Source organism: Lichenostomus cassidix, unplaced genomic scaffold, assembly GCF_008360975.1.
Source record: "Lichenostomus cassidix isolate B80296 unplaced genomic scaffold, HeHo_3.0 HiC_scaffold_538, whole genome shotgun sequence".
NCBI lineage: Eukaryota > Metazoa > Chordata > Aves > Passeriformes > Meliphagidae > Lichenostomus > Lichenostomus cassidix.
The window spans coordinates 2,317-25,747 of NW_028148022.1; the positions used below are offsets into that span (position 1 = coordinate 2,317).

Genomic DNA, 23,431 nt, shown 5'->3' on the forward strand with positions numbered 1-23,431 from the left:
GTTTAAGGTATTCGGGGTTTCAGGGATTTGGGGCCTCAGGGATTTGGGGTTTCAGGATTTGGTGACACAGGGATCTGGAGTTTCAGGATTTGGGGTTCCAGGGATTTGGGGTTTCAGGGATTCAGGGTTTCAGGGATTTAGGGTTTCAGGATTTGGGGGTTCAGGGATTTAGGGTTTCAGGGATTTAGGGTTTCAGGATTTAGGGTTTCAGGGGTTTAGGGTTTCAGGGATTTAGGGTTTCAGGATTTGGGGTTTCAGGGGTTTGGGGTTTCAGGGGTTTAGGGTTTCAGGGATTTAGGGTTTCAGGGATTTAGGGTTTCAGGATTTGGGGTTTCAGGGGTTTAGGGTTTCAGGGATTTAGGGTTTCAGGATTTGGGGGTTCAGGAATTTAGGGTTTCAGCCATTCCACCCCATGCCCCAGTGTGTCCTCATCCATCCCCCATCGCCCCCCAGAGTCCCCCACTGTCCCCATCATCCCCATTTCATCCCAATGTCCCCATTGTCCCCATGTCCCCACTGTCCCCATTGTCCCCCCATTGCCCCCCCAGAGATTTTGGGGGTCCCAGGTGTGCTGCACAGGTGCTGGGGGTGTTTTGGGGGGTGGGGGCTTCCTGCTGGACCCCCATTGTGGGCAGGTGCAGCCAGGTACAGGTAGGACTCTGTTCTGAGGTGCTGATCCGAGCTGTGCCCAGGTGTGCCCAGGTGTTCTCAGGTGTTCCCAGGTGTATCCAGGTGACCCAGGATGATGTGCGAGGTGCTGCCCACCATCAGCGAGGACCCCCAGGATGGGTCAGGACTGAATCACCTGATGGTTCCCATGCACTAATCCCATGTTGTGTCACTCCCAGGTGTATCCAGGTGTACCCAGGTGTATCCAGGTATCTCCAGGTATGCCCAGGTGACCCCGGATGATGTGCGAGGTGCTGCCCACCATCAGCGAGGACCCCCGGTGGGGTTCAGTGTCCCCCAAAGATCCAGGACAGAATCCCCTGATGGTTCCTTGTGCACTGATCCCATGTTTTGCCCCCCAGGTGTATCCAGGTGCGCCCAGGTGCGCCCAGGTGACCCAGGATGATGTGCGAAGTGCTGCCCACCATCAGCGAGGACCCCAGGATGGGTCAGGACTGAATCCCCTGATGGTTCCCCATATACTGATTCTATGTTATGTCACTCCCAGGTGTCTCCAGGTGCGCCCAGGATGATGTGCGAGGTGCTGCCCACCATCAGCGAGGACCCCCAGAGTGTGCTGAGACCCCCAGACTGGGTCAGGACTGAATCACCCCACGTACTAATCCCACATCCTCTCACTCCCAGGTGTATCCAGGTGTATCCAGGTGCGCCCAGGTGCGCCCAGGTGACCCAGGATGATGTGCGAGGTGCTGCCCACCATCAGCGAGGACCCCAGGATGGGTCAGGACTGAATCCCCTGATGGTTCCCCATATACTGATTCTATGTTATGTCACTCCCAGGTGTCTCCAGGTGTATCCAGGTGCGCCCAGGTGACCCACGATGATGTGCGAGGTGCTGCCCACCATCAGCGAGGACCCCAGGATGGGTCAGGACTGAATCACCTGGTGGTTCCTTGTGCACTGATCCCATGTTTTGCCCCCCAGGTGTATCCAGGTGCGCCCAGGTGCGCCCAGGTGACCCAGGATGATGTGCGAGGTGCTGCCCACCATCAGCGAGGACCCCAGGATGGGTCAGGACTGAATCCCCTGATGGTTCCCATGCACTAATCCCATGTTGTGTCACTCCCAGGTGTATCCAGGTGTATCCAGGTGCGCCCAGGTGTGCCCAGGATGATGTGCGAGGTGCTGCCCACCATCAGTGAGGACCCCAGGATGGGTCAGGACTGAATCACCATTTGGTTCTTTGTGCACTGATCCCACGTTTTGCCCCCCAGGTGTATCCAGGTGCGCCCAGGTGTGCCCAGGATGATGTGCAAGGTGCTGCCCACCATCAGCGAGGACCCCCGGTGGGGTTCAGTGTCCCCCAAAGATCCAGGACAGAATCCCCTGATGGTTCCTTGTGCACTGATCCCATGTTTTGCCCTCCAGGTGTATCCAGGTGCGCCCAGGTGCGCCCAGGTGACCCAGGATGATGTGCGAGGTGCTGCCCACCATCAGCGAGGACCCCAGGATGGGTCAGGACTGAATCCCCTGATGGTTCCCCATTTACTGATTCTATGTTATGTCACTCCCAGGTGTCTCCAGGTGTATCCAGGTGCGCCCAGGTGACCCAGGATGATGTGCGAGGTGCTGCCCACCATCAGCGAGGACCCCAGGATGGGTCAGGACTGAATCCCCTGATGGTTCCCCATTTACTGATTCTATGTTATGTCACTCCCAGGTGTCTCCAGGTGTATCCAGGTGCGCCCAGGTGACCCAGGATGATGTGCGAGGTGCTGCCCACCATCAGCGAGGACCCCCAGAGTGTGCTGAGACCCCCAGACTGGGTCAGAACTGAATCACCCCACGTTCTAATCTCACATCCTCTCACTCCCAGGTGTATCCAGGTGTATCCAGGTGCGCCCAGGTGACCCAGGATGATGTGCGAGGTGCTGCCCACCATCAGCGAGGACCCCCGGCGGGGTTCCGGGCCCCCCGAGGAGCCGGGTCTGGAGCAGCTGATGGTGCAGATGCTGCGGGAGCGCGAGCGGCTGCTGGAGACGCTGCGCGACACGCAGGAGGGTTTGGCCACGGCGCACCTGCGCCTGCGCGACCTGGCGCACGAGAGGGACCTGCTGCAGAGACAGCTCAACAGCGCCCTGCCCCAGGTGGGCGGGGCCGGGAGGGGCGGGGCGGAGAGGGGGCGGGGCTAAACCGGGTGGGGTCGGGGAAAGGGGAAAAGGGAGTGGACAGGTGAGTGCAGGGCAGGTGTGAACAGGTGAGTGCAGGGCAGGTGTGATCAGGGTAGAGGTGTGACAAGACTTTGGGTGTGGCCAGGTGTGGCCAGATGGGTGGAGATAAACTGGGTGTGGCACTGCTGGGGGCGGGGTGGAACCAGGTGGGGTCAGGGAGGGTCAGGGAAAGGGGAAAAGGGAGTGGACAGGTGAGTTCGTGGACAGGTGAGTTCAGGGCCAGGTGCGGCCAGGTGTGGAGGTGTGGCCAGGTGTGGGAGTGCGGTTTGGGTCAGGGTGTAGCCCCGCAGGTGGGTGGGGCTAAACTGGGTGGGGTCAGGGAGGGGCGGGGTTAAACCAGGTGGGGTCAGGGGAAGGGGAAAAGGGAATGGACAGGTGAGTTCAGGGCCAGGTGAGTTCAGGGTAGAGGTGTGGCAAGGTTTTGGGTGTGGCCAGGTGGGTGCAGTTAAACTGGGTGAGGCACCTCAGGGGGTGGGGCTAAAGTGGGTGGGGTCAGGGAAGGGGCGGGGTTAAGCCAGGTGTGGTCAGGGAGGGTCAGGAGAACAGGAAAAGGGGATGGACAGGTGAGTTCAGGGCCAGGTGTGGCCAGGTGAGGTCAGTTTGGGGCGTGGTTTGGGCAATGGGCGTGACCAATGGGGGCGTGGCCAGTGGAGAGGTGTGGTTCAGGGTGGTGGGGCTAAGGGGGTGTGGCTTGTTTGGGGGGCGTGGCTGATGTGTCCCCTGTGCCCTTTGACCCTGTGTCACCTCTGTCCCCAATGTCCTTAATGTCCCCATTGCCCCCAATGTCCACAATGTCCCTCAATGTCCCCAAAAGTCCCCAATGTCCCCAATGTCCCCAAATGTCCCCAATGCCCCAAATATCCCCAGTGCCCCCAGTGTTGCAAATGCTCTTAATGTCCCCAATGTCCCCAACATCCCTGATGCCCTCAATGTCCCCAATGTCCCAAACGCCCTCAATGTCCCAAACCCCCTCAATGTCCCAAACGCCCTCAATGTCCCAAACCCCCTCAATGTCCCAAATATCCCCAATCTCCCCAATGCCCTCAATGTCCCTCAATGTCCCAAATGTCCCCAATGTCCCCACAGTCCCCACTGTCCCCATTGTCACCACTGTCCCAAATATCTCCAACGCCCTTACTGTCCCTCAATGTCCCAATATCCCCACTGTCCCCAAGGCCCTCAATGTCCCTCAATGTCCCCAGTGTCCCCAAGGCCCTCACTGTCCCCAATGTCCCCAGTGTCCCCAAGGCCCTCACTGTCCCCAATGTCCCCGTGTCCCCAGGAGCTGGCCGCGCTGACCAAGGAGCTCAACCTGTGCCGAGAGCAGCTGCTGGAGAGAGAGGAGGAGATCGCCGAGCTGAAGGCTGAGAGGAACAACACTCGGGTGAGCGGGGACACCTGGGACACCTGTGTGACACACCTGGGACACCTGGGACAGCTGGGGACACCTGTGTGTGACACACCTGGGACACCTGGGACACCTGGGACACCTGTGTGACACACCTGGGACACCTGGGACAGCTGGGGACACCTGTGTGACACACCTGGGACACCTGTGTGACACACCTGGGACACCTGGGACAGCTGGGGACACCTGTGTGACACACCTGGGACACCTGTGTGACACACCTGGGACACCTGGGACAGCTGTGTGACACACCTGGGACACCTGGGGACAGCTGGGACACCTGTGTGACACACCTGGGGACAGCTGGGGACAGCTGGGGACAGCTGGGGACAGCTGGGGATACACCTGGGACACCTGGGGACACACCTGGGATAGAGGGGATACACTTGGGGCACCTGGGGACAGCTGGGGACACCTGGGGACAGCTGTGTGACACCTGTGTGACACCTGGGATAGAGGGGATACACCAGGGGACACACCTGGGGACACACCTGGGAGAGCTGGGGGCAGCTGGGACAGCTGGGGACACCTTGGGACACACCTGGGACAGCTGGGACAGCCAGGGATACACCTGGGATAGAGGGGACACACCTGAGGCAGCTGGGGACACCCGGGGACACCTGTGTGACACCTGGAGATACACCTGGGGTACATCTGGGACAGCTGGGAACACACCTGGGACAGCTGGGGACACACCTGGGACAGCTGGGGACTCACCTGGGGACATCTAGAAACACCTGGGACACCTGGGGACGGCTGTGTGACACCTGGGACAGCTGGGGATACACCTGGGCACACCTGGGGATAGACCTGGGGACAGCTGGGGACACCTGGGGATACACCTGGGATAGAGGGGATACACCTGGGGTACACCTGGGACACCTGGGGACACCTGTGTAACCAATGTCCCCAATGTCCTCTATGTCCCCGATGTCCCCAATATGCCAATGTCCCACTGTCCTCAATGTCCCACTGTCCCCAGTGATGTCCCCATGTCCCCAGCTCCCCCTGGAGCACTTGGTGTCCCCGATGTCCCCAATATCCCCAAAGTCCCCAAAGTCCCCAATGTCCCCAATGTCCCCACCATGCCCAACGTCCCCAATCCCCCCAAAGTCCCCAACGTCCCCAATCCCCCCAAAGTCCCCAACGTCCCCAATGCCCCCAATGTCCCCAACATCCCCAACATCCCTAATATCCCCATTGTCCCTGCTGTCCCCAGCTCCTGCCAGAGCACCTGGAGCACCTGGAGCACCTGGTGTCCCCAGTGTCCCCAACGTCCCCAATCCCCGCAATGTCCCCACCATGCTCAACATCCCCAATGTCCCCAATCCCCCCAACGTCCCCAATGTCCCCGCTGTCCTCAATGTCCCCAACGTCCCCAATATCCCCAATGTCCCCAGTGTCCCCATTGTCCCCAACATCCCCGCTGTCCCCAGCTCCTGCTGGAGCACCTGGAGCACCTGGTGTCCCCAGTGTTGCCATTACCCCCAATGTCCCCAACGTCCCCAATCCCCCCAATGTCCCCATTGTCCCCAACATCCCCAACCCCCCCAACATCCCCATTGTCCCCAACGTCCCCAATGTCCCCGCTGTCCCCAGCTCCTGCTGGAGCACCTGGAGCACCTGGTGTCACGCCACGAGCGGTCACTGCGGATGACAGTGGTCAAGCGCCAGGCGCAGTCGCCGGCCGGCGTCTCCTCCGAGGTCGAGGTGCTCAAAGCCCTCAAGTCGCTCTTCGAGCACCACAAGGCCCTGGACGAGAAGGTTTGGGGGTCTTGGGGGGTCCTGGGGGGTCCTGGGGGGGTTTTGGGGTGACCTGGTGACACATGGATGTCCCCAAGTGGATCTCAAGGGGTTCTGGGATGTCCCAGGTGGGACCCAAAGGAGCCTCAGGAGGGTTCTGAGGTGACCTGGGGTGACCTGGGGTGTCCTGGAGAAGGTTTTGGGGTGACTTGGGGTGACCTGGGGGTCCCTGGTGGGTCTTGAGGTGGTTTTGGGGTGACCTGGTGGCACCTGGATGTCCCCAAGGGGATCTCAAGGGGTTCTGGGATGTCCCAGGTGGGACCCAAAGGAGCCTCAGGAGGGTTCTGAGGTGACTTGGGGATCTCTGAGGGGTCCTGGAGAAGGTTTGGGGGGTCCTAGGGGGTCCTGGGGAGTCTTGAGGTGGTTTTGGGGTGACCTGGGGACACCTGGATGTCCCCAAGAGGATCTCAAGGGGTTCTGGGATGTCCCAGGTGGGACCTGGTTGGACCTAAAGGTGTCTCGGGGGGTTTTAGGGTGACTTGGGGGGTCTTGGGGGGTCTTGAGGAGGATCTTGGGGGGGTTTTGGGGTCACCTGGTGACACCTGGATGTCCCCAAGTGGATCTCAAGGGGTTCTGGGATGTCCCAGGTGGGACCCAAAGGAGCCTCAGGAGGGCTCTGGGGTGACCTGAAGTGACCTGGGGTGACCTGGGGTGACCCAGGTGGGACCTGGGTGGGTTTCTGGTGGCCCCTGGTGGCACCTGGTGGCACTCGAGGCAGTCCTGGGGGTCTCAGGACTGTCCTGGGGTGACCCTGGGTGGTCCCAGGTGACACCTGGAGGTCACAATGACAACCTCGGTGGTGTCCTGGTGTCACCTGGTGCCACCCGAGCGAGCTCTGAATGTCCCCAGGCGGCCCTGGTGGCACACAGGTGTCACTCAGGTGGCTCTGGGGACACCCTGGGGGGTGATTCCGGTGTCCCCCCGGTGTCCCCACGGTGTCCCCGCGCTGTCCCCAGGTGCGGGAGAGGCTGCGGGTGGCCCTGGAGCGCGTGGCTGTCCTGGAGGAGGAGCTGGAGGTGTCCAACCAGGAGGTGGGGACAGCCGGGGGACACCGGGGTGACACCGGGGGTGGTGGCACTGTCGGGGTGACACTGAGTGCGGTGGCACCCAAGGGAGGTGACACCATGAGGGAGGTGTCCCCGCGGGTGGCACCACAGGTGACACCATGGCGGTCGTTTGGAGGGTGACAGCTGTCACCTGTCCCTGTCCCCATGTCCCTGGGGGTGACAGCTGTCCCCTGTCCCTGTCCCCATGTCCCTGGGGGTGACAGCTGTGCCCTGTCCCTGTCCCCGTGTCCCTGGGGGTGACAGCTGTCCCCTGTCCCTGTCCCCATGTCCCTGGGGGTGACAGCTGTGCCCTGGCCCTGTGTCCCTTGAGAGGGGACACCTGTCCCCTGTCCCCATCCCTGTCCCTGTCCCCACAGTCCCTGTCCCTGTGTCCCCATTGTCCCCAAGGGGTCACGCCTCTCCCAGTCATGTCCCCATTGTCCCCACTGTCCCCACAGTCCCTGTTGCAGGGTCACACCTGTCCTGTCCCCATTGTCCCCGTTGTCCCTACAGTCGCTGTCCCAGGGTCACACCTGTCCCCATCCTGTCCCCATTGTCCCCAAGGGGTGACAGCTGTCCCCATTGTCCCCATTGTCCCCATTGTCCCCACAGTCGCTGTCCCAGGGGTCACACCTGTCCTGTCCCCATTGTCCCCATTGTCCCCACAGTCGCTGCCCCAGGATGACAGCTGTCCCTGTCCTGTCCCCATTGTCCCCACAGTCCCTGTCCCGGGGGTCACACCTGTCCCCATTGTCCCCATTGTCCCCAGAATCTCTGTCCCTGGGGTCACACCTGTCCTGTCCCCATTGTCCCCATTGTCCCCATTGTCCCCACAGTCGCTGTCCCAGGGTGACACCTGTCCCCATTGTCCTCATTGTCCCCACAGTCACTGTCCCAGGGTCACACCTGTCCCTGTCCCCATCCTGTCCCCATTGTCCCCACAGTCGCTGTCCCAGGGTCACACCTGTCCTGTCCCCATTGTCCCCAAGGGGTGACACCTGTCCTGTCCTGTCCCCATTGTCCCTACAGTCGCTGTCCCAGGGTCACACCTGTCCCCATCCTGTCCCCATTGTCCCCAAGGGGTGACAGCTGTCCCCATTGTCCCCATTGTCCCCACAGTCGCTGTCCCTACGCGAGCAGCTCTCTCGGCGTCGCTCTGGCCTGGAGGACACTGCCACCGATGGGGACACTGCGGTGAGGGGACAGCGGGGGTCAGGGGGGTCAGGGGGGGTCAGGGGGACACTGTGGGGGTCGGGGGTCATGTGGTCAGGGGGTCAAGGGGGTCATGGGGGTCATGGTGGTCACAGGGTCATGGGGTCAGGGGGACACTGGGAGCACCATGGGGGTCATGGGGTCAAGGGGGTCATTGGGGTCATTGTGGTCACAGGGGTCATGGGGTAATTGGGTTCATTGTGGTCATGGGGTCAGGGGGACACTGGGAGCGTCATGGGGTCAGGGGTCAGGGGTCAAGGAGGTCATAGTGGTCTGAGGTTGGGGGGGTGGGATTATGGAGGGTCATGGGGTCAGGGGGTCATTGGGGTCAAGGGGATCATGGGGGTCAGGAGGGTCAAGGGGGTCATGGTGGTCACAGTGGTTATCGGGTCAGGGGGACACTGGGAGCACCATGGTGGTCAGGGGGGTCATTGGGAGGGTCATGGTGGTCATTGGGGTCAAGGGGGTCATGGAGGTCACATTGGTCATGGGGACACTGAGACACTGGGAGGGCCATGGGGTCATGGGGGCCATTGGGGTCACAGTGGTCATGGGGACACTGTGGGGGTCATGGGGTCCATAAGTGGGGGGTCATTGGGGTCACAGTGGTCATGGGGACACTGTGGGACATGGGGTCATTGGGGTCATGGGGGTCATTGGGGTCACAGTGGTCATGGGGACACTGTAGGGACATGGGGGCTCGGTGGTCAGGGGTCAAAGGGTCAAGCAGGTCATGGGGTCAGGGGAGTCAGAGTCATGGGGGCATGGGGTCATGGGGTCAGTGGGTCACTGTGGGGGTCATGGGGTCAAGGGGTCATGGGGTCAGAGGGGCCACGGGGGTCATGGGGCAGTCAAGCGGTCAAGGGGGTCATTGGGGTCGGGGGTCAGAGGGTCAAGGGGCACTGTGGGGTCACGGGGGGTCATTGGGGTCATGGTGGTCAGGGGTCAGGGGGGTCAGAGGGTCATGGGGGTCAGGGGGGTCACTGTGGGGGTCAGGGGCTCAAGGGGTCATGGGGGTCATGGGGGGCATGGTGGTCACAGTGGTCATGGGGACAGGGGGACACTGGGAGCACCATGGGGGTCATGGTGGTCAGGGGGGTCATTGGGAGGGTCATGGTGGTCATTGGGGTCAAGGGGGTCATGGAGGTCACATTGGTCATGCGGACACTGGGACACTGGGAGGGCCGTGGGGTCAGGGGGGCTGACGCTGGGGTCACAGTGGTCATGGGGACACTGTGGGGTCATGGGGGTCATTGGGGCAGGGAATCATTGGGTCACAGTGGTCATGGGGACACTGTAGGGACATGGGGGTCAGGGTCAAGGGGGTCAAAGGGTCAGGCAGGTCATGGGGTCACAGGGAGCTGTGAGTCATGGGGCATGGGGTCAAGGGGCCAATGGGGTCAGTGGGTCACTTCAGGGTCATGGGGTCAAGGGGTCAAGGGGGTCATTGGGATCATGGTGGTCACGAGAGGGTCATGGGTCATTGGGGTCATTGTGGTCATGGGGGGACACTGGGAATGTCATGGGGGTCAGTGGGGGTCACTGTGGGGATCATTGGGGTCAGTGGGGTCACTGTGGGGGTCATGGGGGTCAGGGGGTCATGGGGGAGTCAAAGGGTCAAGGGGGTCAAGGGGGTCATTGCAGTCATGGGGTCAAGGAGGTCATGGGGCTGTGGAGGGTGGGTGGCACCATAGGGTCGTGGGGTCAGAGGGTCAAGTGGGCTGCGAGTGGCACTGTGCGGGTCAGAGGGTCAAGGGGGCACTGTGGGGGTAGCGGGGTCAGGGGCCACTGTGGGGTTCATGGGGAGTCAAAGGGTTAAGGGTCATGGGGTCATGGGGGTCAGGGGGTCACTGTGGGGCTCAGGGGTCAAAGGGTCAGGGGTCAGTGGAGGGGTCAGGGTCATGGAATTGGGGTCCTGAAGGGGTCAGGGGTCCTGGGGGTCAAGGGTCACAGATTTGGGTCCTGGGGTCAAGGGATTTGGGTCCTGGGCAGTCAGTGGTTTTGGGGGTCAAGGGTCATTAGTGGATCAGGGTCTGGGGGTCAGTGTCATCAAATTTGGGTCCTGGGGGGTCAGTGGATTTGGGGGTCAGTGGTCAGCAGATTTGGGTTCTGGGGGGTCAGGGGCTTGGGGTTTGGGGGGTCAGTGGCCAGTGGTCATCAAATTCGGGTCCTGGGGGGTCAGTGGTTTGGGGGGTCAGTGGTCAGTAAATTTGGGTCCTGGGGGGTCAGAGGATTTGGGTCCTGGGTGGGTCAGTGGTTTTGGGGGGTCAGTGGTCAGCAGATTTGGGTCCTGGGGGGTCAGTGGATTTGGGTCCTGGTGGGTCAGTGGTCATCAAATTCAGGTCCTGGTGGGTCAGTGGTCAGCAAATTCGGGTCCTGGGGGGGTCAGAGGGTTGGGTTCTGAGGGGTCAGTGGTTTTGGGGGGTCAGTGGTCAGTGGATTTGGGTCCTGGTGGGTCAGTGGATTTGGGGGGAATCAGTTCTCACTGCACCAGTGTCCTGGAAGGGTCAGTGACCAGACAGACCCCCCGAGTGACCCCCGAGTGACCCCTGAGTGACCCCGAGTGACCCCGAGTGACCCTGAGTGACCCCCGAGTGACCCCGAGTGACCCCGAGTGACCACCCGAGTGACCCTGGGAGGACTGAGGACCGCTGGTCCCCCAGGCCAGCCCCCGGCGGCGGCGGGACGCCGAGCTGGAGCGGCGCAAGACACCCAGTGGCCGCGCTGTGCCGCCAGCCCGGCCGGCTGCAGGACGAGGCCAGCGCGGCCCAGAGGGAGCTGGCCAGGGCACACGAGGCCGGGGCCAAACTGCAGAGGGACCTCAAGGAGGTGGGGATGGGGAAAATGGGGAAAAAATGTGAAAAAATGGGAAAAAACGGGGAAAAATGGGGAAAAATGGGGAAAATTGGGTGAAAATGGCTCAAACTGGGAGGTTTAGCCCCAAACTGGGAGCTGGCCAGGGCACACGAGGCCGGGGCCAAGCTGCAGAGGGACCTCAAGGAGGTGGGGATGGGAAAAATGGGGAAAAAATGTGAAAAAACGGGAAAAAAAAGGGGAGAAAATGTGAAAAAACGGGGAAAAATGGGGAAAATTGGGTGAAAATGGCTCAAACTGGGAGGAATTGACCCCAAACTGGGAGCTGGCCAGGGCGCACGAGGCCGGGGCCAAGCTGCAGAGGGACCTCAAGGAGGTGGGGATGGGAAAAATGGGGAAAAAATGTGAAAAAACGGGAAAAAAAAGGGGAGAAAATGTGAAAAAACGGGGAAAAATGGGGAAAATTGGGTGAAAATGGCTCAAACTGGGAGGAATTGACCCCAAACTGGGAGCTGGCCAGGGCGCACGAGGCCGGGGCCAAGCTGCAGAGGGACCTCAAGGAGGTGGGGATGGAAAAAATGGGGAAAAAATGTGAAAAAACGGAAAAAACGGGGAGAAAATGTGAAAAAATGGGGAAAAAATGGGGAAATTTGGGTGAAAATGGCTCAAACTGGGAGGTTTAACCCCAAACTGGGAGCTGGCCAGGGCGCACGAGGCTGGGGCCAAGCTGCAGAGGGACCTCAAGGAGGTGGGGATGGAAAAAATGGGGAAAAAATGTGAAAAAACGGAAAAAACGGGGAGAAAATGTGAAAAAATGGGGAAAAAATGGGGAAATTTGGGTGAAAATGGCTCAAACTGGGAGGTTTAACCCCAAACTGGGAGGTTTAACCCCAAACTGGGAGCTGGCCAGGGCGCACGAAGCCGGGGCCAAACTGCAGAGGGACCTCAAGGAGGTGGGGATCGGAGGAAATGGGGAAAAACGGGGAAAAAATGGGAAAAAAACGGGGAGAAAATGTGAAAAAATGTGAAAAAATGGGGAAAATTGGGTGAAAATGGCTCAAACTGGGAGGTTTAGCCCCAAACTGGGAGGTTTAACCCCAAACTGGGAGCTGGCCAGGGCGCACGAGGCCGGGGTCAAACTGCAGAGGGACCTCAAGGAGGTGGGGATCGAGAAAATGGGGGAAAATGGGAAAAAATGGGGAAAAACGGGGGGAAAATGGGGAAAATTGGGTGAAAATGGCTCAAACTGGGAGGAATTGACCCCAAACTGGGAGGATTTAACCCCAAACTGGGAGCTGGCCAGGGCACACGAGGCTGGGGCCAAGCTGCAGAGGGACCTCAAGGAGGTGGGAGTGGGGAAAATGGGGAAAAAATGTGAAAAAATGGGAAAAAAGGGGAGAAAATGTGAAAAAACGGGAAAAAATGGGGAAAATTTGGACGAAAATGGTTCAAACTGGGAGGTTTAACCCCAAACTGGGAGCTGGCCAGGGCACACGAGGCCGGGGCCAAGCTGCAGAGGGACCTCAAGGAGGTGGGGATCGAGAAAATGGGGAAAAAAAGTGAAAAAATGGGAAAAAATGGGGAGAAAATGTGAAAAAACGGGGAAAAAATGGGGAAAATTGGGTGAAAATGGCTCAAACTGGGAGGATTTAACCCCAAACTGGGAGCTGGCCAGGGCGCACGAGGCCGGGGCCAAGCTGCAGAGGGACCTCAAGGAGGTGGGAGTGGGGAAAATAGGGGAAAATGTGAAAAAATGGGAAAAAATGGGGGAAAAATGTGAAAAAATGGGGAAAAAATGGGGAAAAAATGGGGAAAATTGGGAGAAAATGGCTCAAACTGGGAGGTTTAACCCCAAACTGGGAGGTTTAACCCCAAACTGGGAGCTGGCCAGGGCACACGAGGCCGGGGCCAAGCTGCAGAGGGACCTCAAGGAGGTGGGGATCGAGAAAATGGGGAAAAAATGTGAAAAAATGGGAAAAAACGGGGAGAAAATGTGAAAAAATGTGAAAAAATGGGGAAAATTGGGTGAAAATGGCTCAAACTGGGAGGGTTTAACCCCAAACTGGGAGCTGGCCAGGGCACACGAGGCCGGGGCCAAACTGCAGAGGGACCTCAAGGAGGTGGGAGTGGGGAAAATGGGGGAAAATGGGGAGAAAATGGGAAAAAATGGGGAGAAAATGTGAAAAAACGGGGAAAATGGGGAAATTTGGGTGAAAATGGCTCAAACTGGGAGGTTTAACCCCAAACTGGGAGGTTTAACCCCAAACTGGGAGCTGGCCAGGGCGCACAAGGCCGGGGCCAAACTGCAGAGGGACCTCAAGGAGGTGGGGATAGAGAAAATGGGGGAAAATGGGGAGAAAATGGGAAAAAACGGGGAGAAAATGTGAAAAAACGGGAAAAAATGGGGAAAATTGGGTGAAAATGGCTCAAACTGGGAGGTTTAACCCCAAACTGGGAGGTTTAGCCCCAAACTGGGAGCTGGCCAGGGCGCACGAGGCTGGGGCCAAGCTGCAGAGGGACCTCAAGGAGGTGGGGATCGAGAAAATGGGGAAAAACGGGGAGAAAATGGGAAAAAACCAGAGAAAAATGGGGAAAAACCAGGAAAAATTGGGTGAAAATGGCTCAAACTGGGAGGGAATTGGTATAATGTCACCGATGTCCCCGATGTCCCCAATGTCCCCATTGTCCCCATTGTTCCCAATGTCCCTAGTATCCCAAATGCCCCCAACGTCCCCAATGCCCACAACATCCTAAATATCCCCAATGTCCCCAATGTCCCCTAATTTCCCTAATGTCCCCAATGTCCCCAACACCCCCATTGTCCCCAATCCCCTCAATGTCCCCAATGCCCCCATTGTCCCCAGTGTCTCCGCTGTCCCCAATGTCCCCAATGCCCCCATTGTCTCCAATCCCCCCAATGTCCCCAATGTCCCCACTGTCCCCAATCCCCCCAATGTCCCCGATGTCCCCGATGTCCCCAATCACCCCAATGTCCCCGCTGTCCCCGATGTCCCCACTGTCCCCAATGTCCCCGCTGTCCCCGCTGTCCCCAGGCGCTGGCGCAGCGCGAGGACATGGAGGAGCGGATCACCACCCTGGAGCGGCGTTACCTGAGCGCCCAGCGCGAGGCCACCTCGCTGCACGACGCCAACGACCGGCTGGAGAACGAGCTGGCCAGCAAGGAGAGCCTCTACCGGCAGGTGACACACCTGGGGACACACCTGGGGACACTGGGGACATTGGGGACACACCTGAGATACACCTGAGATACACCTGAGATACACCTGGGACAGATGGGACACACACAGATACACCTGGGATACACCTGGAGAATGAGCTGGCCAGCAAGGAGAGCCTCTACCGGCAGGTGACACACCTGGGGACACACCTGGGGACATTGGGGACACACCTGGGGACACCTGGGAACACACCTGAAATAGGTGGGACACACCTGAGATAGATGAGATACACCTGAAATAGATCTGATACACCTGGAGAATGAGCTGGCCAGCAAGGAGAGCCTCTACCGGCAGGTGACACACCTGGGGACACACCTGGGGACACACCTGGGGACATTGGGGACATTGGGGACACACCTGAGATACACCTGAGATACACCTGGGATAGATGGGACACACACAGATACACCTGGGATACACCTGGAGAATGAGCTGGCCAGCAAGGAGAGCCTGTAGGGACAGGTGACACACCTGGGGACACACCTGGGGACATTGGGGACACACCTGGGGACACTGGGGACACACCTGAGATAGATGAGATACACCTGAGATAGAGGGGATACACCTGGGATATACCTGGAGAACGAGCTGGCCAGCAAGGAGAGCCTGTAGGGACAGGTGACACACCTGGGGACACCTGGGGACATTGGGGACATACCTGAGATAGATGGGATACACCTGGGGACACACCTGGGGACACACGGGGGACACCTGGGACACACCTGAGATAGGTGGGACACACCTGGGGACACACCTGGGGACATTGGGGACACACCTGGAGACACACAGGGGACACACTTGGACACACCTTTGTGTCCCCATTGATGTCTCCCCACCGGTTGATGTTGTCCCTCTCTCCTTGTCCTTCACTCCCAATGTCCCCAATGTCCCCAATGTCCCCAGAGCGAGGAGAAGGGCCGCCAGCTGCAGGAGTGGCTGGAGGACACCAATGTCCTAATGTCCCCAATGTCCCCAATGTCCCCAATGTCTCTAATCCCCTCAATGTCCCCAACGCCCCTGATGTCTCCAATGTCCCCAATGTCCCCTGTGCTGTCCCTGCTGTCCCCAGAGAGAGGAGAAGGGCCGCTAGCTGCAGGAGTGGCTCGAGGACACCAATGTCCTAATGTCCCCAACATCTCTAATCCCCCAATGTCCCCAATGTCACCAACGCCCCCGATGTCCCTGATGTCCCCAATGTCCCTATTATCCCCAACACCCCCAATGCCCCTGATGTCCCCAATGTCCCTGATATCCCCAATGTCCCCAATGTCCCCTGCACTGTCCCCAATGTCCCCAGAGCGAGGAGAAGGGCCGCCAGCTGCAGGAGTGGCTGGAGGACGCCAAGACCCCAATGTCCCCAATGTCCCCAACATCTCTAATCCCCCCAATGTCCCCAATGTCCCCAACGCTCCCAATGTCCCCAATGTCCCCAATGTCCCCAATGTCCCCTGTGATGTCCCCTGCGCTGTCCCCAGAGCGAGGAGAAGGGCCGCCAGCTGCAGGAGTGGCTGGAGGACGCCAATGTCCCCAGTGTCCCCAACACCCCTGATGTCCCCAACGCCCCCAATGTCCCCGATGTCTCTAATCCCCCCAATGTCCCCAATGTCCCCTGTGCTGTCCCCAGAGCGAGGAGAAGGGCCGCCAGCTGCAGGAGTGGCTGGAGGACGCCAAGGCGAAGCTCCAGCTGACTCTGCAGAAAGCTGAGACGTTGCCCGAGATCGAAGCCCAGCTGGCCCAGAGGGTGGCGGCGCTCACCAAGGTGGGCTTGGGGGGATTTTGGGGGGTTTTGGGGGGAATTTTGGGGGTCCTGGGGAGTCCTGGGGGGATTTGGGGGGATTTTGGGAGGATCTGGGGAGGATTTGGGGCAGTTTTGGGAGGATTTGGGGGAGTTTGTGGGGATTTCAGGGAATTTTGGGAGGATTTGGGATTTTGGGGGTCTTGGGGGATTTTGGGGGCTTTTAGGGGAATTTTTTGGGTCTTGGGGGTCTGGAGGATGTGGGGAGTTTTGGGAGGATTTGGGGGAGTTTGGGAATTTGGGGGGTGGGGGAATTTTGGGGGTCTTGGGGGGATTTTGGGGCTTTTGGGGAATTTTTGGGGTCTTGGGGGTCTGGAGGGGATGTGGGGGGATTTTGGGATAATTTGGGGGAATTTGGGGAATTTTGGGGGATTTTGGGACAATTTTGGGGAAATTTTGAGGAAATTTTGGGAAATTTGGGGGAATTTGGGAAATTTTGGGGAATTTGGGGAATTTTGGGAGGATTTGGGGAGTTCTGAGGAAGATTTGGGGAATTTTGGGGGGATTTGGGGCAGTTTTGGGGCATTTGGGGGAATTTTGGGGGGTTTTGGATTGTTTTTTGGGGGTCCTGAGGTGATGTCCCCAATGTCCCCAAATCCCCAATGTCCCCAAATGTCCCCATTAATGTCCCCAATGTCCCCAGTGTCCATAATGTCCCCAATGTCCCCAATATCCCTGATGTCCCCAAATGTCCCCAACATCTCCAATGTCCCCAATGTCCCCAAATGTCCCCAATATCCCCAGTGTCCCCAGATATCCCAAATATTCCGGATGTCTCCAATGTCCCCAATGTCCATAAACCCCTAATGTCCCCAATATCCCCAACATCCCCAACATCCCCACTGTCCCCAATGTCCCCAAATATCCCAAATATCCCCAAATATCCCCAAATATCCCCAATGTCCCCAATGCCCCCCAATGTCCCCAATGTCCCCTAAATCCCCAAATGTTCCCAATGTCCCCAATGTCCCCTAAATCCCCAAATGTTCCCAATGTCCCCAATGTCCCCAATGTCCCCAAAATCCCCAAATGTCCCCAATGTCCCCAAAATCCCCAAATGTCCCCAATGTCCCAAATGTCCCCAGTGTCCCCAAAGTCCCCAATGTCCTCAATATGCCCAATATCCCCAATGCCCTCAGTGCTGTCAGTGTCCCTAAGGTCTCCAATGTCCCCAACATCCCCAATATCGCCAATGTCCCCAAACGTCCCTGTTGTCCCCAAAGGTCCCTAAACCCCCAATGACCCCAATGACCCAAATGTCCCCAACATCCCCAGCATCCCCAATGTCCCCAAATGTCCCTATTGTCCCCCAATATCCCCGACGTCCCCAGTATCCCCAATGTTTCCAATGTCGCCAAATGTCCTCAACATCCCCAACATCCCCAATGTCCCCAATGTCCCCAATATCCCCAAACGTCCCCAATGTCCCTGATGTCCCCGATGTCCCCAACATCCCTGATGTCCCCAATATCCCAAATATCCCCAAACATCCCCAATGCCCCCAATGTCCCAAATATCCCCAAACATCCCCAATGCCCCCAATGTCCCCAACATCCCCAATGTCCTCAACATCCCCAATGTCCCCCATGTCCCCATGAATGTCCCCGCTGTCCCCAGGCCGAGGAGCGCCACGGCAATTTCGAGGAGCGGCTGCGGCAGCTCGAGGCTCAGCTGCAGGAGAAGAACCAGGAGCTGCAGAGGGTGAGCAACCCCGAATTTGGGGACGATCCCAAAAATTTGGGAACCCCAAAAATTGGGATCCCAGAATTGGGGACGATGACAAAATTGGGGACGATCCCAAAAATTGGGAACTCTGAGCTGGGAAACCCCAAAAATCTGGCTGGAGATCAAATATTCCTTCCTGAATCCCCCCAAAAAACCCCAAAATCCTAAAAGTTCCTTCCTGAATCCCCAAAAAACCCCAAAATCCTAAAAATTCCTTCCTGAATCCCAAAAAATCCTAAAAAAAATCCCAAAAATTCCTTCCTGAATCCCCCCAAACAAACCAAAATCCTAAAAAAAAATCCTTCCTGAATCCCCCAAAAAGCCCCAAAATCCTAAAAATTCCTTCCTGAATCCCCCAAAGAATCCTTTTGAATCCTAAAAAACTCTCCTGAATCCCAAAAAAAATCCCTTCTAGTCCCAAAAAATCCCAAAAATCCTCCTGAACCCCAAAATTTCCCTCCTGACTCAAACTCGAAACCCCAAAATCCAAAACCCCCAAAAAAATCACCAAAAAATTGAATTTATTCCCATTTTTTGGGGCAAAACCAGCAGAATTTCCGTGATTTTGGGGTTTTCATCCCAAATTTTGGGGTCCCGAACCCGATTTTTGGGGTTTTCAACCCGAATTTTGGGGTCCCGAACCCGATTTTGGGGTCCCGAACCCAATTTTTGGGGTTTTCATCCCTAATTTTGGGGTTTTCATCCCAAATTTTGGGGTCCTGAGCCCGAATTTTGGGGTCCTGAGCCCAAATTTTGGGGTCCCGAACCCGAATTTGGGGTCCCGAACCCGATTTTTGGGGTTTTCATCCCCAATTTTGGGGTCCTGAACCCGAATTTTGGGGTTCCCTAACCGAATTTTGGGGTCCCGAACCCGATTTTTGGGATCCTGAACCCGAATTTTGGGGTTTTCATCCCAAATTTTGGGGTCCCGAACCCGAATTTTGGGATCCTGAACCCGAATTTTGGGGTTTTCATCCCAAATTTTGGGGCCCTGAGCCCGAATTTTTGGGGTTTTCGAACCCGAATTTTGGGGTTTTCAACCCGATTTTTGGGATCCTGAACCCGAATTTTGTGGTTTTCACCCCGAATATTGGGGTCCTGAGCCCGAATTTTTGGGGTTTTCATCCCAAAATTTGGGGTTTTCAACCCGATTTTGGGGTCCCGAACCCGATTTTTGGGGTTTTCATCCCAAATTTTGGGGTCCTGAACCCGAATTTTGGGGTCCTGAACCCGAATTTTAGGGTCCCAAACCCGAATTTTGGGGTTTTCATCCCAAATTTTGGGGTCCTGAGCCCGATTTTTTGGGGTTTCAACCCGAATTTTGGGGTTTTCAACCCGATTTTTGGGGTCCCGAACCCGAATTTTGGGGTTCTGTAACCGAATTTTGGGGTCCTGAACCCGAATTTTGGGGTTTTCACCCCGAATTTTGGGGTCCTGAACCCGATTTTTGGAGTTTTCATCCCAAATTTTGGGGCGCTGAGCCCGAATTTTTGGGGTTTTCAACCCGAATTTTGGGGTCCTGAACCCGAATTTTGGGGTCCCGAACCCGAATTTTGGGGTTTTCACCCCGAATTTTGGGGTTCCCAGGCTCGGCAGAGGGAGAAGATGAACGACGAGCACAACAAGAGGTTGTCGGAAACTGTGGATCGACTGCTGAGCGAGAGCAACGAGAGGCTGCAGCTGCACCTGAAGGAGAGGATGGGGGCGCTGGAGGAGAAGGTTGGGGGCTGGAATTTGGGGAGGGGGCTTGGGGGGTCCTGGGGGGAAAATTTGGGGTGTCCTGGGTGGGATTTTGGGGGATTTTTTTGGGAATTTTGGGTGAATTTTGGGAGTTTTTCGGCTCTAAAATGTCCTCAGTTGCACCTCAAGGAGGGAATTTGGGGTCTGGAGGAGAAGGTTGGGGGCTGGAATTTGGGGAGGGGGCTTGGGGGGTCCTGGGGGGAAAATTTGGGGTGTCCTGGGTGGGATTTTGAGGATTTTGGGAATTTTGGGGTTTGGGGTCTAAAATGGTTTCATTTGCACCTGAAAGAGAGGATTTGGGGCCTGGAGGAGAAGGTTGGGAGTTCTGAATTTGGGGAGGGGGCTTGGGGGGTCCTGGGGAGAAAATTTGGGGTGTCCTGGGTGGGATTTTGGGGTTTTTAAAAGGGATTTTGGGGGAATTTTGGGGTCAAGAATTATTTCATTTGCACCTCAAGGAGAGGATTTGGGGTCTGGAGGAGAAGGTTGGGAGTTCTGAATTTGGGGAGGGGGCTTGGGGGGTCCTGGGGGGAAAATTTGGGGTGTCCTGGGTGGGATTTTGGGGTTTTTCAAAGGGATTTTTTGGGAATTTTGGGAATTTTTGGGCTCAGAAATGTTCCAAGTTGCACCTCAAGGAGGGAATTGAGAATTTTAGGAGAAGGTTGGGGGGCTGAATTTGGGGAGGGGGCTTGGGGGGTCTCGGGGGGAAAAATTTGGGGTGTCCTGGGTGGGATTTTGGGGTTTTTTGGGGAATTTTGGGGGATTTGGGGGGAATTTTGGGGGTTTTCGGGCTCTGAAATATTCCAAATTGCACCTCAAGGAGAGGATTTGGGGTCTGGAGGAGAAGGTTGGGGGCTGGAATTTGGGGAGGGGGCTTGGGGGGTCGTGGGGGGAAAATTTGGGGTGTCCTGGGTGGGACTTTGGGGAATTTTTGGGAATTTTTGGGGAATTTGGTTGAATTTTGGGTGAATTTTGGCTGAATTTTGGGAGTTTTTGGGCTCCAAAATGTTCTCAGTTGCACCTCAAAGAGGGAATTTGGGGTCTGGAGGAGAAGGTTGGGGAGTTCTGAATTTGGGGAGGGGGCTTGGGGGGTCCTGGGGAGAAAATTTGGGGTGTCCTGGGTGGGATTTTGGGGTTTTTAAAAGGGATTTTGGGGGAATTTTGGGGTCAAGAATTATTTCATTTGCACCTCAAGGAGAGGATTTGGGGTCTGGAGGAGAAGGTTGGGAGTTCTGAATTTGGGGAGGGGGCTTGGGGGGTCCTGGGGGGAAAATTTGGGGTGACCTGGGTGGGATTTTGGGGTTTTTAAAAGGGATTTTTGGGGAATTTTGGGAATTTTTGGGCTCAGAAATGTTCCAAGTTGCACCTCAAGGAGGGAATTGAGAATTTTAGGAGAAGGTTGGGGAGATCTGAATTTGGGGAGGGGGCTTGGGGGGTCTCGGGGGGAAAAATTTGGGGTGTCCTGGGTGGGATTTTGGGGTTTTTTGGGGTAATTTTGGTGAATTTTGGTCTCCAAAATATCCCAGAAATGATTTAAATCATCCCAAAAAAAACCCCAAAAATAGGATTTTAGGAGTTTTCGGTGCTCCTGGTTAATTTGGGGAGGGGTCTCTCTGCTCTGGGGGTGTTTTTTGGGGTCCCAGGATTTTTTTTGGGGTCTCCCCAAATTTCCTCTCCCCAAAATTTCTCTCCCCAAATTTCCTCTCCCCAAATTTTTTCCTCTCCCCAAAATTTCTCTCCCCAAATTTTTCCTCTCCCCAAATTTTTTCTTCTCCCCAAATTTTTTCCTCTCCCCAAATTTTCTCTCCCAAAATTTCTCTCCCCAAATTTTTCCTCTCCCCAAATTTCCTCTCCCCAAATTTTTTTCTCTCCCCAAATTTTCTCTCCCCAAAATTTCTCTCCCCAAATTTTTCCTCTCCCCAAATTTTTTCTTCTCCCCAAATTTTTCCTCTCCCCAAATTTTTTCCTCTCCCCAAATTTCCTCTCCCCAAATTTCCTCTCCCCAAATTTTTCCTCTCCCCAAATTTTTTCCTCTCCCCAAAATTTCTCTCCCCAAATATTTCCTCTCCCCAAATTTCCTCTCCCCAAATTTTTCCTCTCCCTAAATTTTTCCTCTCCCCAAATTTTCTCTCCCCGAATTTTCTCTCCCCAAATTTCCTCTCCCCAAATTTCCTCTCCCCAAAATTTCTCTCCCCAAAATTTCTCTCCCCAAATTTCCTCTCCCCAAATTTCCTCTCCCCAAATTTCCTCTCCCCAAATTTCCTCTCCCCAATTTTTCCTCTCCCCAAATTTTCTCTCCCCAAATTTTCTCTCCCCAAATTTTCTCTCCCCAAATTTTTCCTCTCCCCAAATCTTTTCTCTCCCCAAATTTTTTTCTCTCCCCAAAATTTCCTCTCCCTGAATTTTCTCTCCCCAAATTTTTTCCTCTCCCCAAATTTTTTCCTCTCCCCAAATTTCCTCTCCCCAAAATTTCTCTCCCCAAATTTCCTCTCCCCGAATTTTCTCTCCCCAAATTTTTTTCTCTCCCCAAATTTTCTCTCCCCAAATTTTCTCTCCCCAAATTTTTTCCTCTCCCCAAATTTTCTCTCCCCAAATTTTCTCTCCCCAAATTTTCTCTCCCCAAATTTTTTTCTCTCCCCAAATTTTTCCTCTCCCCAAATTTTCTCTCCCCAAATTTCCTCTCCCCAAATTTTTTCCTCTCCCCAAATTCTTTCCTCTCCCCAAATTTTCTCTCCCCAAATTTCCTCTCCCCAAATTTTTCCTCTCCCCAAATTTCCTCTCCCCAAAATTTCTCTCCCCAAATTTCCTCTCCCCAAATTTCCTCTCCCCAAATTTTCTCTCCCCAAATTTTCTCTCCCCAAATATTTTCCTCTCCCCAAATTCTTTCCTCTCCCCAAATTTCCTCTCCCCGAATTTCCTCTCCCCAAATTTTTTCTCTCCCCAAATTTTTTCCTCTCCCCAAATTTTTCCTCTCCCCAAATTTTCTCTCCCCAATCTTCCTCTCCCCAAATTCTTTCCTCTCCCCGAATTTTCTCTCCCCAAATTTTCTCTCCCCAAATTTCCTCTCCCCAAATTTTCTCTCCCCAAATTTCCTCTCCCCGAATTTTCTCTCCCCAAATTTCCTCTCCCCAAATTTCCTCTCCCCAAATTTCCTCTCCCCAAATTTCCTCTCCCCAAATTTTCTCTCCCCAAATTTTCCTCTCCCTAAATTTTATTTTCCAGAATTCGCTGAGCGAAGAAATCGCCAACATGAAGAAAATGCAGGACGAGCTCCTCCTCAACAAGGTTCGGATTTTGGGGGTTTTTTTGGGGTTTTTTTTGGGGTCCTGAGAGATTTTTGGGGTCTCCAGGGCTGAATCCCCCTCCCCAAATTCCCCAAAATTCCCCAAAATTCCCCAAAATTCCCAAAAATTCCTGAATTTTCCCCCTGGAGCAGCTGCTGGTGGAGATGGAGAGAATGCAGCTGGGGGGATTAGGGGAAAATTTGGGGTATTTTTGGGTCCTGAGGGGTTTTTTGGGGTTTGGAGGGGATTTTGGGATCTCCAGGGCTGAATCCCCCTCCCCAAATTCCCCAAATTCCTAAAAATTCCCAAAATTCCCAAATTTTCCCCCAGGAGCAGCTGCTGGCAGAGATGGAGAGGATGCAGCTGGGGGGAAATTTGGGGTTTTTTTGGATTTTTTTGGATTTTTTTGGGGGTTGTTTTGGGGTCTGGAGGGTCTCCAGCACTGAATCCCACTCCCCAAATTCCCAAAAATTCCCCAAAATTCCCAAAATTCCCGAATTTCCCCCC

The 23,431-nt window shown here is 55.9% G+C and overlaps 1 protein-coding gene across 1 annotated transcript in view; it reads left to right on the forward strand.

Moving 5' to 3' along the window:
• The first annotated feature begins 2,240 nt into the window (after positions 1-2,240).
• Positions 2,241-23,431, forward strand: part of LOC146420366 (liprin-alpha-3-like) — a 33,934-nt gene continuing 12,743 nt past the window's right edge. The window contains exons 1-11 of the mRNA XM_085048345.1: positions 2,241-2,777; positions 4,144-4,245; positions 5,869-6,033; positions 7,029-7,103; positions 8,238-8,329; positions 10,994-11,159; positions 14,198-14,344; positions 16,008-16,142; positions 17,796-17,879; positions 19,491-19,622; positions 22,863-22,925. Coding sequence (XP_084904471.1) covers positions 2,547-2,777; positions 4,144-4,245; positions 5,869-6,033; positions 7,029-7,103; positions 8,238-8,329; positions 10,994-11,159; positions 14,198-14,344; positions 16,008-16,142; positions 17,796-17,879; positions 19,491-19,622; positions 22,863-22,925 — 1,392 coding nt within the window. The 5' untranslated portion in view covers positions 2,241-2,546. The remainder of the gene's footprint in view (positions 2,778-4,143; positions 4,246-5,868; positions 6,034-7,028; positions 7,104-8,237; positions 8,330-10,993; positions 11,160-14,197; positions 14,345-16,007; positions 16,143-17,795; positions 17,880-19,490; positions 19,623-22,862; positions 22,926-23,431) is intronic.